Here is a 12,531-nt window from a genome sequence, read left to right as displayed (position 1 = left end):
AAACTCTCAAAACAACACTCTAATCTTTCTCCTGTTGTTTGTCAGCGTGCAATCTTTTCCGTTATTTGAACTTTCAGTCTGCTGCTTTTGATCTCCTCCCAGAAAATTACAATATTGACCTTGCGATGATTTGTTGTTTGTGTCGAGGAAAGTAATGGCTCGGCAGGTTGCATAGATTCAAATCAGAACAAGATTAAAGCGTTCAAATTAAGGCAAAATGGGCTTGTTCATTGTCTGACAAGATTATTCTTCTGACCTGGCATTTTTTGTGAGCGAGCGTTTCACGTGCTTTGAGCAATTGTGTTGCGTTCTAAGTTCTTAAAAAAAGAAAGAGCATATTTCTACATGTTGGGCTAGTGTACACTAATATTAGATAGATATATTATCAATATTTACTTGCTCTATGAAAATCTTGTCAAGGTAAATGATCATGTTTTCCTTACTCGGGCGTTCAACAAATGTAGTATGCATATTTACTTAAATCTTAAATTATTAAACCTTATACAGTAGCTGTACTGTTATCCCGTCCCTTTCCATCACTTTAGCTGTAGTTTCACGGAGAGCTGCGGTTATATTTGATGCGCTCTGTTTAATTAGAGTGAAGCCTGTAGCTGACCAAACATGATAACAATCAGTTTATACTTGAAATTCCAATTCATTACCAAAGTGCTGCAGTGCTGCTCCCTCCTGTTCTCCCTTCACATCTAACTAACGGTGTATTTGAGTTTCATGAGGGAGATGGGTTTTCCTAGAAGACGCGTGATTGGCTCCTGGCGTGACCATGGACAATTGAGGGCAGGAGTTACTTCCGCCAGGAAGTTGTATCTACTCCTCTCCTCATTGGTCGATGGTTGCTCCGGAGGCCAATCATATGTCGTGTAGGAGTGCCTGTCTCCCTCATGAAACTTACAGACGCTGTTAGATGATGCGTTTTCAAGAAATCACATTCATCTCGTAATGGTGCGCATCGTCTACTAATCCCTTATTTGTATACACTTCAATAACAATTCTAATCTTTTGGCTGCTGGGAAAAGAAATTTGAGGCAATAAGGAGGTTGCTTTTGTAGAAATCTCAAAATGGGCGTCTGTCAAAAACGTGCATTTTTGAGTGGTTTTGTGAAAACGCATCAGAAATAAGCTTGATTTAAATTCAGTATACACAATTTACATAATTTTGCAGTATGAGCTGAATAACCATACCTTATGTCGGAATTTCAAGACCGGTCGATAGGGCTGCGATCCGTATCCCTTGTCATCGTTGGGCCTCCCGTCTGCGTTGAAAACCGCCAACGCTGCCAATAAAATGGCCGCAGACCACCACCTACACGCCATCATTGAACTTCTCCTGTCTGGAAAAAACAAAACCGAACCTAATTAGCGACGTCACCCGTTTAAAGCGAGGCTATCAATGCAACCCCTGAGATTAGATCCGCGTTGGAATCCATTAGGAGGAAATAGACACGTCTCCGGGAGATGAAGATTGGGGCAAGACAACGAGACGATGGATTAAGACAATTTCAGCGAGGCCTTTACCGCTTAATGAGGCCTAGATTCCGCCGTCGAGAGCAAACATGTTTATTCATACGATTACTCAGAGAATTCACTTTCAACGTGTCCTCGGAGAAGCGTTCCATTAGTCATCGCGCCGCGGTAAGGGAAGGTTGCAACAAGTGCGACACAAAAGTGTGTTAATAATGAGAAACAAATGTCATGCCGCATTGCATGTCAGTCAGACACACTTCTAGCGGGGGTATTTTTTTTCTAAAACTGGTGTTTCATGTTTTATAGCCAACCCGCACATTTTCCACCAATCTCTGCTCGCACCTTATGATAAAATGTCACAACTTTAACAATTTAGGGCAGCCTATCTGTCTAGTAAAATGTTTTCCAACCTGCAGCAAGCCAAGGCACGTATAATTTTCAGAAAATTATAATGGCATGCCATCAAAAAAGTATATACAGTATACGGAACTAAGAATGATTTTTGTCTTAATTTATGACAGCAATAGATGATTTGTACGTTTTTTTTTAATAAATGCTTTTTTCTATTATGAATTTACTCTTATCTTTGGCAAAATAATGATACAAAGGTTTCAGGGGATTGCTTGTGGAAAGATTTCGTGAACGTTCTCTGCTCGCCTGACCGACTTGCACCTTTATCACCCAACGCCGCGTTCCATTTCCCTGCGTTGAGGTGCATCCCTCCGCGTTGGGAGTGGCGCATGCAGCTGCTTCTTCTCCGCCTCGCTGGAGCCGCAGTAGCGGAGATAAAAGCGAGGCGGATTACTTTTTCCCTTCTGGATCATCTCCTGGAAGCGGGCCAATCAATCTCTTTGTGTTAAATTACTTATTAATGAAGCCGCTCTAGGGTTGGATACACAGATAAACACACACACATGCACACACAAATAGTTTACTACTGTAGAACCTTTAAAGTTCGGCCCATAGGACAAATTATTTGTGTTTCGAGGTTTCTTTCAGGTGATACAGTTTGCGCTGGGTCAGGGTCTCACATTGTTCCTAACGATGCCAAAAATGTGTGTTGTGAATTTGGTGAAATCCTGATAATGGACAAATAAACAAATTTAGACTTGACAATGCCTCCTAAAAAGTGCTATTGTTAAGCAGGAAACAACTTAAACTCTTTAAAAAAAATTAATATCAATGACAAGTCAATCAGGTAACAATGAGCCAGAAAGTAAAAAATGAAAACTAAACGCTTCGGAAGATCGAGGCGAGGAACAAAACAGACAAACAAACCAACATTCGAATTAAAAAGCGAACTTTCTAGACTACTACCCTAGAATGTCTGCTTCAACCTGGAACGGCAAGTATCCTTTCAGGCATCGTTTACGATTCCTACCAAATTTCATGTTAATCTTAAAAAAATTAGGCCTATAAAACCCCTCACGATATCAGCTTGTCCAACTGTCAAGTGAGTATACAACAATGTCAAAAATGGGCAGCAATTGGACACATTTTCCCATAGTGGTTTTCTGTGAAGGACCCCTGGGAATGGTCTAAATGACCCTAAAATGGCCCCTTCAAAGCAAAATGGCAGAATTCTTTTGAGACATAGCTTCTTGAGACATTTTTGTGCTACTCCTCATGATTGACATGGCCAATAAATGTCAGGTGGTTCAGAGCAACTGGATTCAAGGGCTGAATTTTCAAAAAAGTTCTGAGCGCTGCTGCCCGGCCAATTTTTCTTCGCTTACGGCGTGCTCGGGCTCAAATGAATCTTGTTCATTTTTGAAGGGATTAACTCATAATGTCAGCACAAGATTAATTTGCAATAATAGCCGATCCAACGCGCTACAGTCCTTTTTCAGTGCAACCTATTTTCCTCTGTCCTCAGCAGAGTACATTCATCTGTCTGCCAACTCTCCCCAATTAGAACACTTGAAACGTTTCCTCATTTTATTAGAATTGCAATCCAATGTTTATTTTGGCTGATATCCTTGCACGTTAGAGTCGGTGTCACATTTTCAAAATGAGCGCCGATGTAGGCTCCCTCTAGTGGTAAGCCAAAGTATGACTCAATATTTTTCCCAAGGTCCATAAAGCCAATTGAATATACCGTCAAATTGTATATAAAACTGAAAAACAAGAAAATGACCAAGATTCTGTGCCTTTCGATCACTGTAGACATGAAAACACAAAAATGTTGTGACTGCGAATCTCATAGAACTAAAGACAACAAAAAATTCAGTCCAGCTCTCGTATTGTTTACTGTACCCAAAGAACTGTCTTGAACTGGCATGTATAATAAACATCATTGGAATTCCATATCATAACAAACAAGACTCTTAGAGGCAATTTAGAATTTTTAGGGATAAAACTGTAACATTGGCAACTCCTGGGGTACACACACGATTGTCCTACCGAGAACAAACTCATCGGAGGGCTCATTAGTGCAGCGCTTATTGAGCGGCATGAACTCTCGTTACCCTGACCGCATTCTCATTTACACCCACCACCTTTCTGTGAAGCCTCAATGGTGACACAGTCAGTCAGTGTATGCAAGCAAAGGAGACATGACCTCATTTGGACCCCAAGTTATAAAAATGGAGCCCATTGACTTAAAAGGGCTCATAGTAAGGAAAAAAAAAAGAAAAAAATATATATATAATTTAGCAGTGGTATGGAGATAATATGAGAGAGTTGAGACGTAGGGAAAGGTGGGAAAAAATAAAAAGGAAGCTAGAGGCCTGGGGCACCAGGGGTGTCGCTCATCAAACCCATACATGCATGCAAGAATGTGTACCCCTTGTGTGACTCCCCTGCCAGGTAGCTCAAAGCTATTATACACGGGGATGATGTTTCAAGGCGTCTTCTCTATCTGCGACATGTTAGCACAGCGACAGTGTGTGTGTGTTTTTTCCAAAGACCGTTCCTCAACATGGACAAGCGCGCTTAAAAAAATGGAGATTCAGCAATTCCCAGGTGGTTTTAACGGTGGCATACTGTGAAAAAGTTTGGGAAAGGTTGAAGAATTCACAAGTGAGTTGTCAAATGTTTGCACTCCATTTGGTATGGAGCACAGAGCTTTTCAAGCAGTATTGATCTTTTTTAGCCCTCTGGGGCCACCGTACTTTAGTCTTCTTTGCAAAAGTAGGCCAGTGTAAGGCCAGACTTTTTCATATATATATATATATATATATATATATATATATATATATATATATATACCGTTTACCGTTAATCTGGTTCAGATCCATCTCCCGCATTTGATCTGATTAGACTGCGCAGGGGTTCCTAATGTTTAGACGGCTTTAATTTCTGGACAACTGGGATAATGTGGGTCTGTTCCAAACCTCAGCCCGCATGCATGTGTCAGTTTTTTGTAGTTATTACCAAAACAAAAGATGTTGTTTACTGCCAGCCCGCAGTTTCAAGCTGCTGAAGTGCTTTGTGAAAGATTTATTAGGCACGAGAGGAAATATGGTCCAACGGCAATTCTCCGCAGAGCATTTTCTGCTTACTCTGCCGTGAAATGAAAATCTTATGGATGCGCCATAAAAAAAATCAAAACAAAAATTAAATTAAAAAAACAAGGAAACAGCAAGAATGTTCAATTTAAAAAGCTTTTAGAGAGACAATTTGGATTACTGGTCACGGTGACCTCAAGATGCATAAAAAGTATAATGTGGTCGCGTCGTGAAAATGTCAACGTTTAAAATATGTAAGAAGAGCGTACAGTGTGAAGGCCGCCTTGAAAGTGTTTTATTTCTTCATCATTATCATAAATCACCTCTACGAGTGTTACCATCACCGAAACGCCGGATCGCTCCATATGAAATTTGCTAGGCATTTATATGGAGTATAATTATATATATATATATATATATATATATATATATGAAGGCCCACAGGCTGTATGTTTGACATCGGAAATAAATACATCTAGCAGGACAAAAATAATAAAAATCGGCAAATTTTTCACATTTGTTTACACTGGTTTGAAAGATTCATGTGAGACGGATGGTTGACGCTAATTTGCAAAGATTAAGACGGGCAGAGCACGAGGCGAAGTTTGATGACGGGCCATAAAAAACAATCCTCCGATAACTCAACTGAAACTTCCGGAGCCAGACTGAACTCACTCGCCAAAGGATTCATAATCATGTGAAACGTAAACGTATCTCTGCTGGCAGCTTTATCTCCACTTTTGGATGGGCCAAATCCACACGTTGGCACACGCGCACATAACGGGGGGACCGCTGCACTCATTACGGCTGAAACGACTCCAGCAGTGCAACTTTGAGCACTTTTTAATAGGCCCGCCGAGTTGCGTTTACACACTATTTGCCGGAAGAATTTTCCCGTCGGACATTTTACCTGGACATTGTGCTCAGCAGAAGCATCAAACACTGTTAATTAGATGATTAGCATGTAAATATTGCATTCATAGGAAAGGATCTATCAAAAATGGAGCCCTTTGTCAAAGAGCTTTCGGAGCTTTTTAATTGTGCACAATATGTCCCCTTAAACATTTAAGGGGACATATTGACATTTTCCGGTAAACAAACAAAGCAGAATGATGCTTCTGTCGCCCTTAGCATGTTTACTGCGTGTTTATAACAAGCGTCTTTTTGGCGCTGTTATGTTTTGAGGTCGTATTTCCTCCTCGCTCGTTTGAGGGATCGATCCTAGTCTGAGGCTTTATGTCTTCAAACGAATTTCTAAAGCGTGACCTTCCCCACTGCGCGGCGAGATGGAAGTCTGAGTGGATTGTTGGATTGTTCTTGCCAAAAAAACTGTTTAATAGAGAGGGCTGAACGATGGATGGACTCCTTGTTTCATTCAGTTTTTTTTTTTTCTGCTCAAACATTCACCTTAAATGCCAGAAAAAATGCAAAAACTGCATGATTTACAGCAGACGACTTTTTCAAAATAAAAGTTGAGTGATTTTTTTTTTTATGACTTGCATACTGCTACCTAGTGGCAAAGTTGTTAACACCAGCAGAAATCACAATAATTCCACCCTGAGGCTAATGTTTTCTAATTTAAAACAAAACGTACATTAGCGCAGTTCTCTACAGTTCTCTACCTTTTTTTTTTTTCAATTGATGAACTCAGAATTCTGAGAAATAATTTTTCAACCGGCGGCTCGGTGGGGCAGTGAATGGCATGTCCGCCTCACAGTTAAAAGGACCTGAGTTTAAATCCACCTCGGTCTAGCCTTCCTATGTGAAGTTTGCATGTTCTCCCCAAGCCTGCGTGGGTTCTCTCCGGGCACTCCGGCTTCTTCCCACACTCCCAAAAACATGCATGGCAGGTGAATTGGTCAATTATACTAATATCTGTTTTATTTTAGGCTTGACATCCCTAAAACTGCATCATTGAATGACAATATGCATCTGGATGAAAATGAACAAAAAAAGGCATAATACATGTAGCAAAGAAGTCACTTTAACCCAATTCAGCAAGAAATTGCGTCCTATTCCAATTAACTTGCTCTTAATTTGAAAATAACTATACTTTTAAATATACTTTACCTTTCATTGCACAAAACGCATTTAATAAGACACACACGCACACACAAATCACATTTTCTCTGGGAAAGTGGGTTAATTGTATCATCATTCATTAATTGAACGATTTGAGATTTGACTATTTCAAGTTACACGCATGAGTACTACAGAATTAATCTCGTATCTCAAGCCACAACTGTATATAAATCATTAGGCCTCCTGAAGAGTGCGTGTTTGTCTGTGAGAAGTTAATCTGCTTTAAACTACACACAAACACACACACACCAACGACCATCTGCTGCAATGATTAAAACACTCCCAAAACGTGGCACCATACTGACACGACACCATCAAAAAAAATCAAGTGACCCCGTAAAACACATACACACAGCAGACATATCATCCCAAATGAAAAAAAAAAAAGATAAAAACAAAAGTCTTAATTCCTGTGCGGCAAAACGGTGTCACTGAAGGATTACTGCCCCCACCCACCCTCACACACACACACACACACACACACACACACACACACACACACACACACACACACACACAACCAAAGTATTTGGTTGATAAATGAAGGCGAGGTGCTACACATATAACAAGCAGATTATTGGAGGTTAAAAACAGAGAAGAAACTCACTTCTGAGCCCATCAGACTGTGAACAAGTAAAATTAGATATAAAAAAATACAAAAAAGTCTTTACCTGTGTATGTCTAAGAGTGGAGAACCAAGAAAAAGAAATAATCCACACTGCAAGAAAACAAAAGAAGTGCAAGTGAGAACTTCCAAAAATCCAAACGGTAATCCCAGTGAGGATGCGGTGTAACGGAGTTTCGCGCGGCACGGTAGCGGATGGACAGCTCCCGTCGTGAAGCAGCACGGTTCTGCGATCTCGCCTGAGCAGCGCGCCGCTCGCGTGTGCGCCAGCGAACCGGGAGACGCCGAGCTCACCTCCACTCGCGTTACACGCCCCCACCGGCGAGGATTTGCGCCGAGTCACGCGGGAAGAGGGAGGGAGGGATGAGGGGAGCCAGGAGCCAATCACCAGTCGGCGAAGCGAGCGGATCAGGCCAACTGTCCTTGAGCGGGATGCTGCGAGAGAAGAATCAAACATTTGGATTATAGCCTGAAAATCACACTGCCACAAACACGACTTGAAATAATTCAATTGGGGCCGCAAAAATAGATGCGGAGTGCACACTAAACACTTAAATGGGGGGCGGTGGATTGAGCCAGGCTGGGTTGTTTTCTTAACTCGTTCACCGAGTAGCCGATTGGGTTAATTTTACCCAAGGTTGGGCTAATTGGGGAGAAACTCTGCAGAAAAGGTTACATATTGAATTTGGGTGTCAAATCTTCAACTCTATGCACTTGGTGTAAATGATATACAGTACACTCAAAAAACTGATGGGTTAAAAATAACCCAATTTTGGACAAAAATTGGACAAACTTGCTACGTGTATCAATTGGACCCAACTTACTTGGTTAATTTGTACGAAACAAAACAAAGTCATGTCAAAGTCCAAATTTTGACCAAAAATTGGTTCTTTTTTTTGCCTGGCTGTTTTAATGGTGACGCTCTGAAAAACAGTTAAGTCGAGAGAAAAAAACAAAAAAAACATAATTTTGGAGAAAAAAATGGACAGGGCTGCTACTTGGGTCAATTTCCCACAAAGTTCTGTTCTTATCTTTTATACCAAACAAGCTAGAAATTGGGTTGTTTTTATATAAATATAAAACAACACCTTACTGTTACTATTTTTATCGCCTGCTTTATTATTTGCTCTATTGTGTGGAATGTAAGTCTGCTTTCGGAAGTGAAAAGAATAAGAATTTAATCGTGTAGTGTTACTATGCATATGACAATAAAACTCATGAATCTTGAATGTTGAAGTTGACCCAAGTAGCAGGTCGGTCCAATTGGCAACCAAAATTGTCTTATTTTCGACCCAGCCATTTTTAAGTCTCATCCCTAAAACTGTTGGGTCAACCCAATTTTTCCTATCGAACGTTTGATCAAAATTGAACTCAAATCCTCAAAACCACCCCATTGGAAAAGGTAAAAAGCAACCAAATGTAGTTTCATTTACTTCTGTAATTTTCTGAGAATGAAGTCCAAACAAAACTCCTTCACCTGCGTCCATAACAAGCAACTGATTCTTTTTCTCTTCCCATTCGAACAGACGGCCCATTGTTGTATGGGCTTCTTCCTCAGCCGCCGTCAAATGCAAACGAAGGCAAGTGATGGAGGACAACGACGGAGGAGGAGGAAGAGGAGGAGAAGCAGCTCCCTTGACATTCCGTGCACGCATGTAGAAGATGACGCGGTGGCATCTGGGCTTATAAACCAGCGGCGAAAACATGTCGCGCGCCGCTAATACATCAAGTGAAGCGTTATTGTGTTGAATGCTAATTGAAGATGTTATATGCAAAGTTGACGCTGACATTTCACGTGAACGTTGTGTGTGTAGGTGTGGTGAACATTTCTCAGGGAGTGGGCTTGCATGTCACGTTTTGTTAGGGTTTTAATCCACAGTGGTGTTTCTAGGAGGTGTTTTCGAGTTTTCTAGTTTCAGATTGCACTAATGAAACCGCTGGGTCAAAAATAACCCAAGTTGGTGGAAATAGCTAACTCAACAATGAGTGAAAAAGGGACAAAGCCAGTGCTGGGTTATTGGTAACATACCAATTCATTGGGTTGGTGATTTGACCCAGACCACCTAAATCCAACCTTCAACCCCAATCTGATGGGTTAAAATAACATAGCCAAAATTGAGTTGTGGTTTCAAGTTACTATTTCAAAGTAGTGTTTCAAAATAGGTTTAGGACTTCGGGACACAGTCGAGGATTCTATGTAAAGTTTCTCATTGGGGTTTATATTTGGGTTTTGAACCTTGGTTAGGGTATCAAGGCATGGAGAATAATTCAAGGTAAATGCAATTAATTCAGGTTTAAAGACTGATTTATGGTGTAAAATTAGAGTTTCAGGATGGGGTGAGGGTTTCAAACAATTTATAATACTGCAACAGAGAAATTTTCCTTAAATCTACAAGAAAAGATTTGACCATAAAACGACCACAAGTGGACAGCCAATACACGCTATCCTAACCCTGCCGTTGCAAGAACAGATACCTTGAAATAAGGTTGGTATCAGCACCTATACCAAGACCTGGTATCGGTTCTTGTCCATCTCTAGTGTCAACCTCGCTAAAATGTTTTCAAAATACATGATTTTCAAACCAAGTTTAGTGTTTCAAATTAGGTTTTGAAGACATATTAGGGTTTCAAATGTTGTATTGGTCTCAAAGGTATGTTTCAAGCAGAGGTTAGGGTTACAATTTTTGTCAAGACCACAGCTTTTTGGTGTGTTTCTGGATATACTTAGTACATTTGGTTTTCTCCACTGACATGTTCGGCTGAGTGTTTTGCATTTGGGAGAGCTTCCTTCTTTGGTGCACCGGCAAAAAGTCAGCGCTAATGGAATAACTCACCAGGGCATCCATAATGCAGCAGCCATTTCACTGAAAGCCTTTGTCTATGCCCTCGTATCAACCACCACTATACTAAGGCCACTGAAAATGCAGGCGGCTTTTTACTTAACATGGGAGGCAAACTCATTCTACAAAGTGGGGTTTCAAGTCTGGGGTTGGGGCTTGCATGTCAAGGTAAGAGTTTCAAAGTGGAGTTTCAAGTCTAAGTTATGGTTTGTGTGCTACTCTCGAGTTTGGGTTTCAAGAAAGGATTAGATTTCTTTCATTAATCTGGGTTTAGGTTTTCAAATGTTTTGAAGCATAAATCAGGTGTTAAAGTTGGGTTTGAAGGCAGAGTTCAGGTTTTGAAGATTAGATGGAGGTTTTGAAAATGGGTTTTGGGTATGGATTAGGGATTTAAACAATGATTACAGATTTCAACGTTATGGTGTTAGGTTAGGGTTTCAATACAGGGATATGATTTTCAAAATAGGTATCAAAACTTGGGTTTCAAATTCTGATATTTAACCCGGGTTATGGTTTCAGGTTTGTGGTATGGCGCACAAATAGGTTTTAAAGTTGTGATTTAGGACAAGTTTTGCACTTCAAACAAAGGTTAGGGTTTCAAATATGTGTTAGTTTCAATAATTCAAAAATTGGTTTCAAAGAGTTTCAGGACAGGGTTGGGATGTCAAATCAGGCTTAGGTTTTCAAACTAAGGTTATAAACTTGGGTTATGGTTTGCGGTTTAGGTTATGATCCAGAGGTAGGGTTTCAAAATTAAGATTTAAGACAAGTTTAAAATATCAAACACGTGTCAGGGTTTCAATCATTCAGGTTTGGGGTTACAGTTTAAAATTGAGTGAGTGTTTGAGTGTAGGCATAGAAATCTTCCAGAAGTAGGGTGTCAAGGTAATATTTTGCGACAAGATTAAGGTTTCCAATTAGGGTTTGAAATTTGGGTGAAAAGATTCACAGTTGTTGGCTGTCGCACACTAAAGAAGGCAGACTATTCTTTTTATTGAACGTTGCAGTGATTAAAAGTGAACATCTGAGCTTCCCCCCGAATATGATCAAACACTTCTTCCAGAAGGACAAAAGAGCAACATGCATCAACACCGATCCAACATGTTGGAGAAACGAGCGCTGTAACCTTGTGAAGTGCGCTTATTCATAGAGTTGGAGTTTCCCAAAGGGAGTGTACTTGGACTGGTCGCAGCGGGAGAGAAAAAAACCCAAAGAGAAATTTCTGCTTTGACAGTGAAAGACATGGGATGCGGTATTAAAAAATGTCAGCAGGGGGTGAAAATTTAATGAGCTCTGCTAGCATTGATATAACATGATAATCAAGGTGTTGTAGATGGACATTAGCTTTAAATCAGAGAACGATTGGGCGCTCCTGACAGGTCGATAAATTTTTGATCGTGGCATTGATGTTAAGATGCATTTTTGACGCGCTCATGGCTAATGTATGAAAGCATAGCTAACTAGCTAACGCGCATTTGCACCTGATAATTGCTCATATGAACAAAGGCACGCAGGAAACCCAACCACGTTACTGGGAGCGTTTTTTTTTCCCCCCCACGATTGTCATAGAATGTATAAAGTGTTTAGTAGGGATGTCAGATCCCAGTATAAGGACATGTATTTTCAGTAATCACAGTTACCGATACAAAATACCAATACCAACAATACTTTTGATTCATTAAACTTCCTGTGGGAAAAAAACAATGATCTAGCAGACCAGAAGGGCCTCAGGGATCATCTCTCAGCCCCTTCTTGTTCGCTGAGGTGACGGACAGGCTGAATCGATAAGGTTAGACAGGGATCTCCATGGACTATGATGTTTGCAGAGAGTAGGCAACAGGTGGAGGAGAAGCTAGCGTGGTGGAGGTCGGCCGTAGAAAAGGAGAGGAATGGTTAGCCACAGCAAGATGGCGTATATGTTTGTGAATGAGAGGGACCCAAGTGGAAGTGAAGATACGGGGAGAAGAAATATAACAGATGGAGGAATTTAAGTATTTAGTGTCAACAGGTAGCGACAATTACAATGATGGATTAAAATGGCCGACGAACTACA

At 40.6% G+C, this 12,531-nt stretch overlaps 1 protein-coding gene across 2 annotated transcripts in view; it reads right to left on the bottom strand.

Annotated features, from left to right (window-relative positions):
- fstl5 (follistatin-like 5) overlaps positions 1-7,923 on the bottom strand; it is a 61,960-nt gene extending 54,037 nt beyond the window's left edge. For both annotated transcript variants that reach the window (XM_088430841.1, XM_088430842.1), the window contains exons 1-2: positions 7,685-7,923; positions 1,201-1,349 (exon numbers count right to left, since the gene is read on the bottom strand). In XM_088430841.1, coding sequence (XP_088286967.1) covers positions 1,201-1,335 — 135 coding nt within the window. In that variant the 5' untranslated portion in view covers positions 1,336-1,349; positions 7,685-7,923. The remainder of the gene's footprint in view (positions 1-1,200; positions 1,350-7,684) is intronic.
- Between the last annotated feature and the right edge of the window lie 4,608 nt (positions 7,924-12,531).

This window comes from Hippichthys cyanospilos, chromosome 13 (assembly GCF_059441005.1).
Source record: "Hippichthys cyanospilos isolate Australia breed blue-spotted pipefish chromosome 13, RoL_Hcya_1.0, whole genome shotgun sequence".
Classification (NCBI taxonomy): domain Eukaryota; kingdom Metazoa; phylum Chordata; class Actinopteri; order Syngnathiformes; family Syngnathidae; genus Hippichthys; species Hippichthys cyanospilos.
The sequence above is the reverse complement of the archived record's forward strand: the minus strand, read 5'-3'. Positions and strand labels throughout refer to the sequence as shown.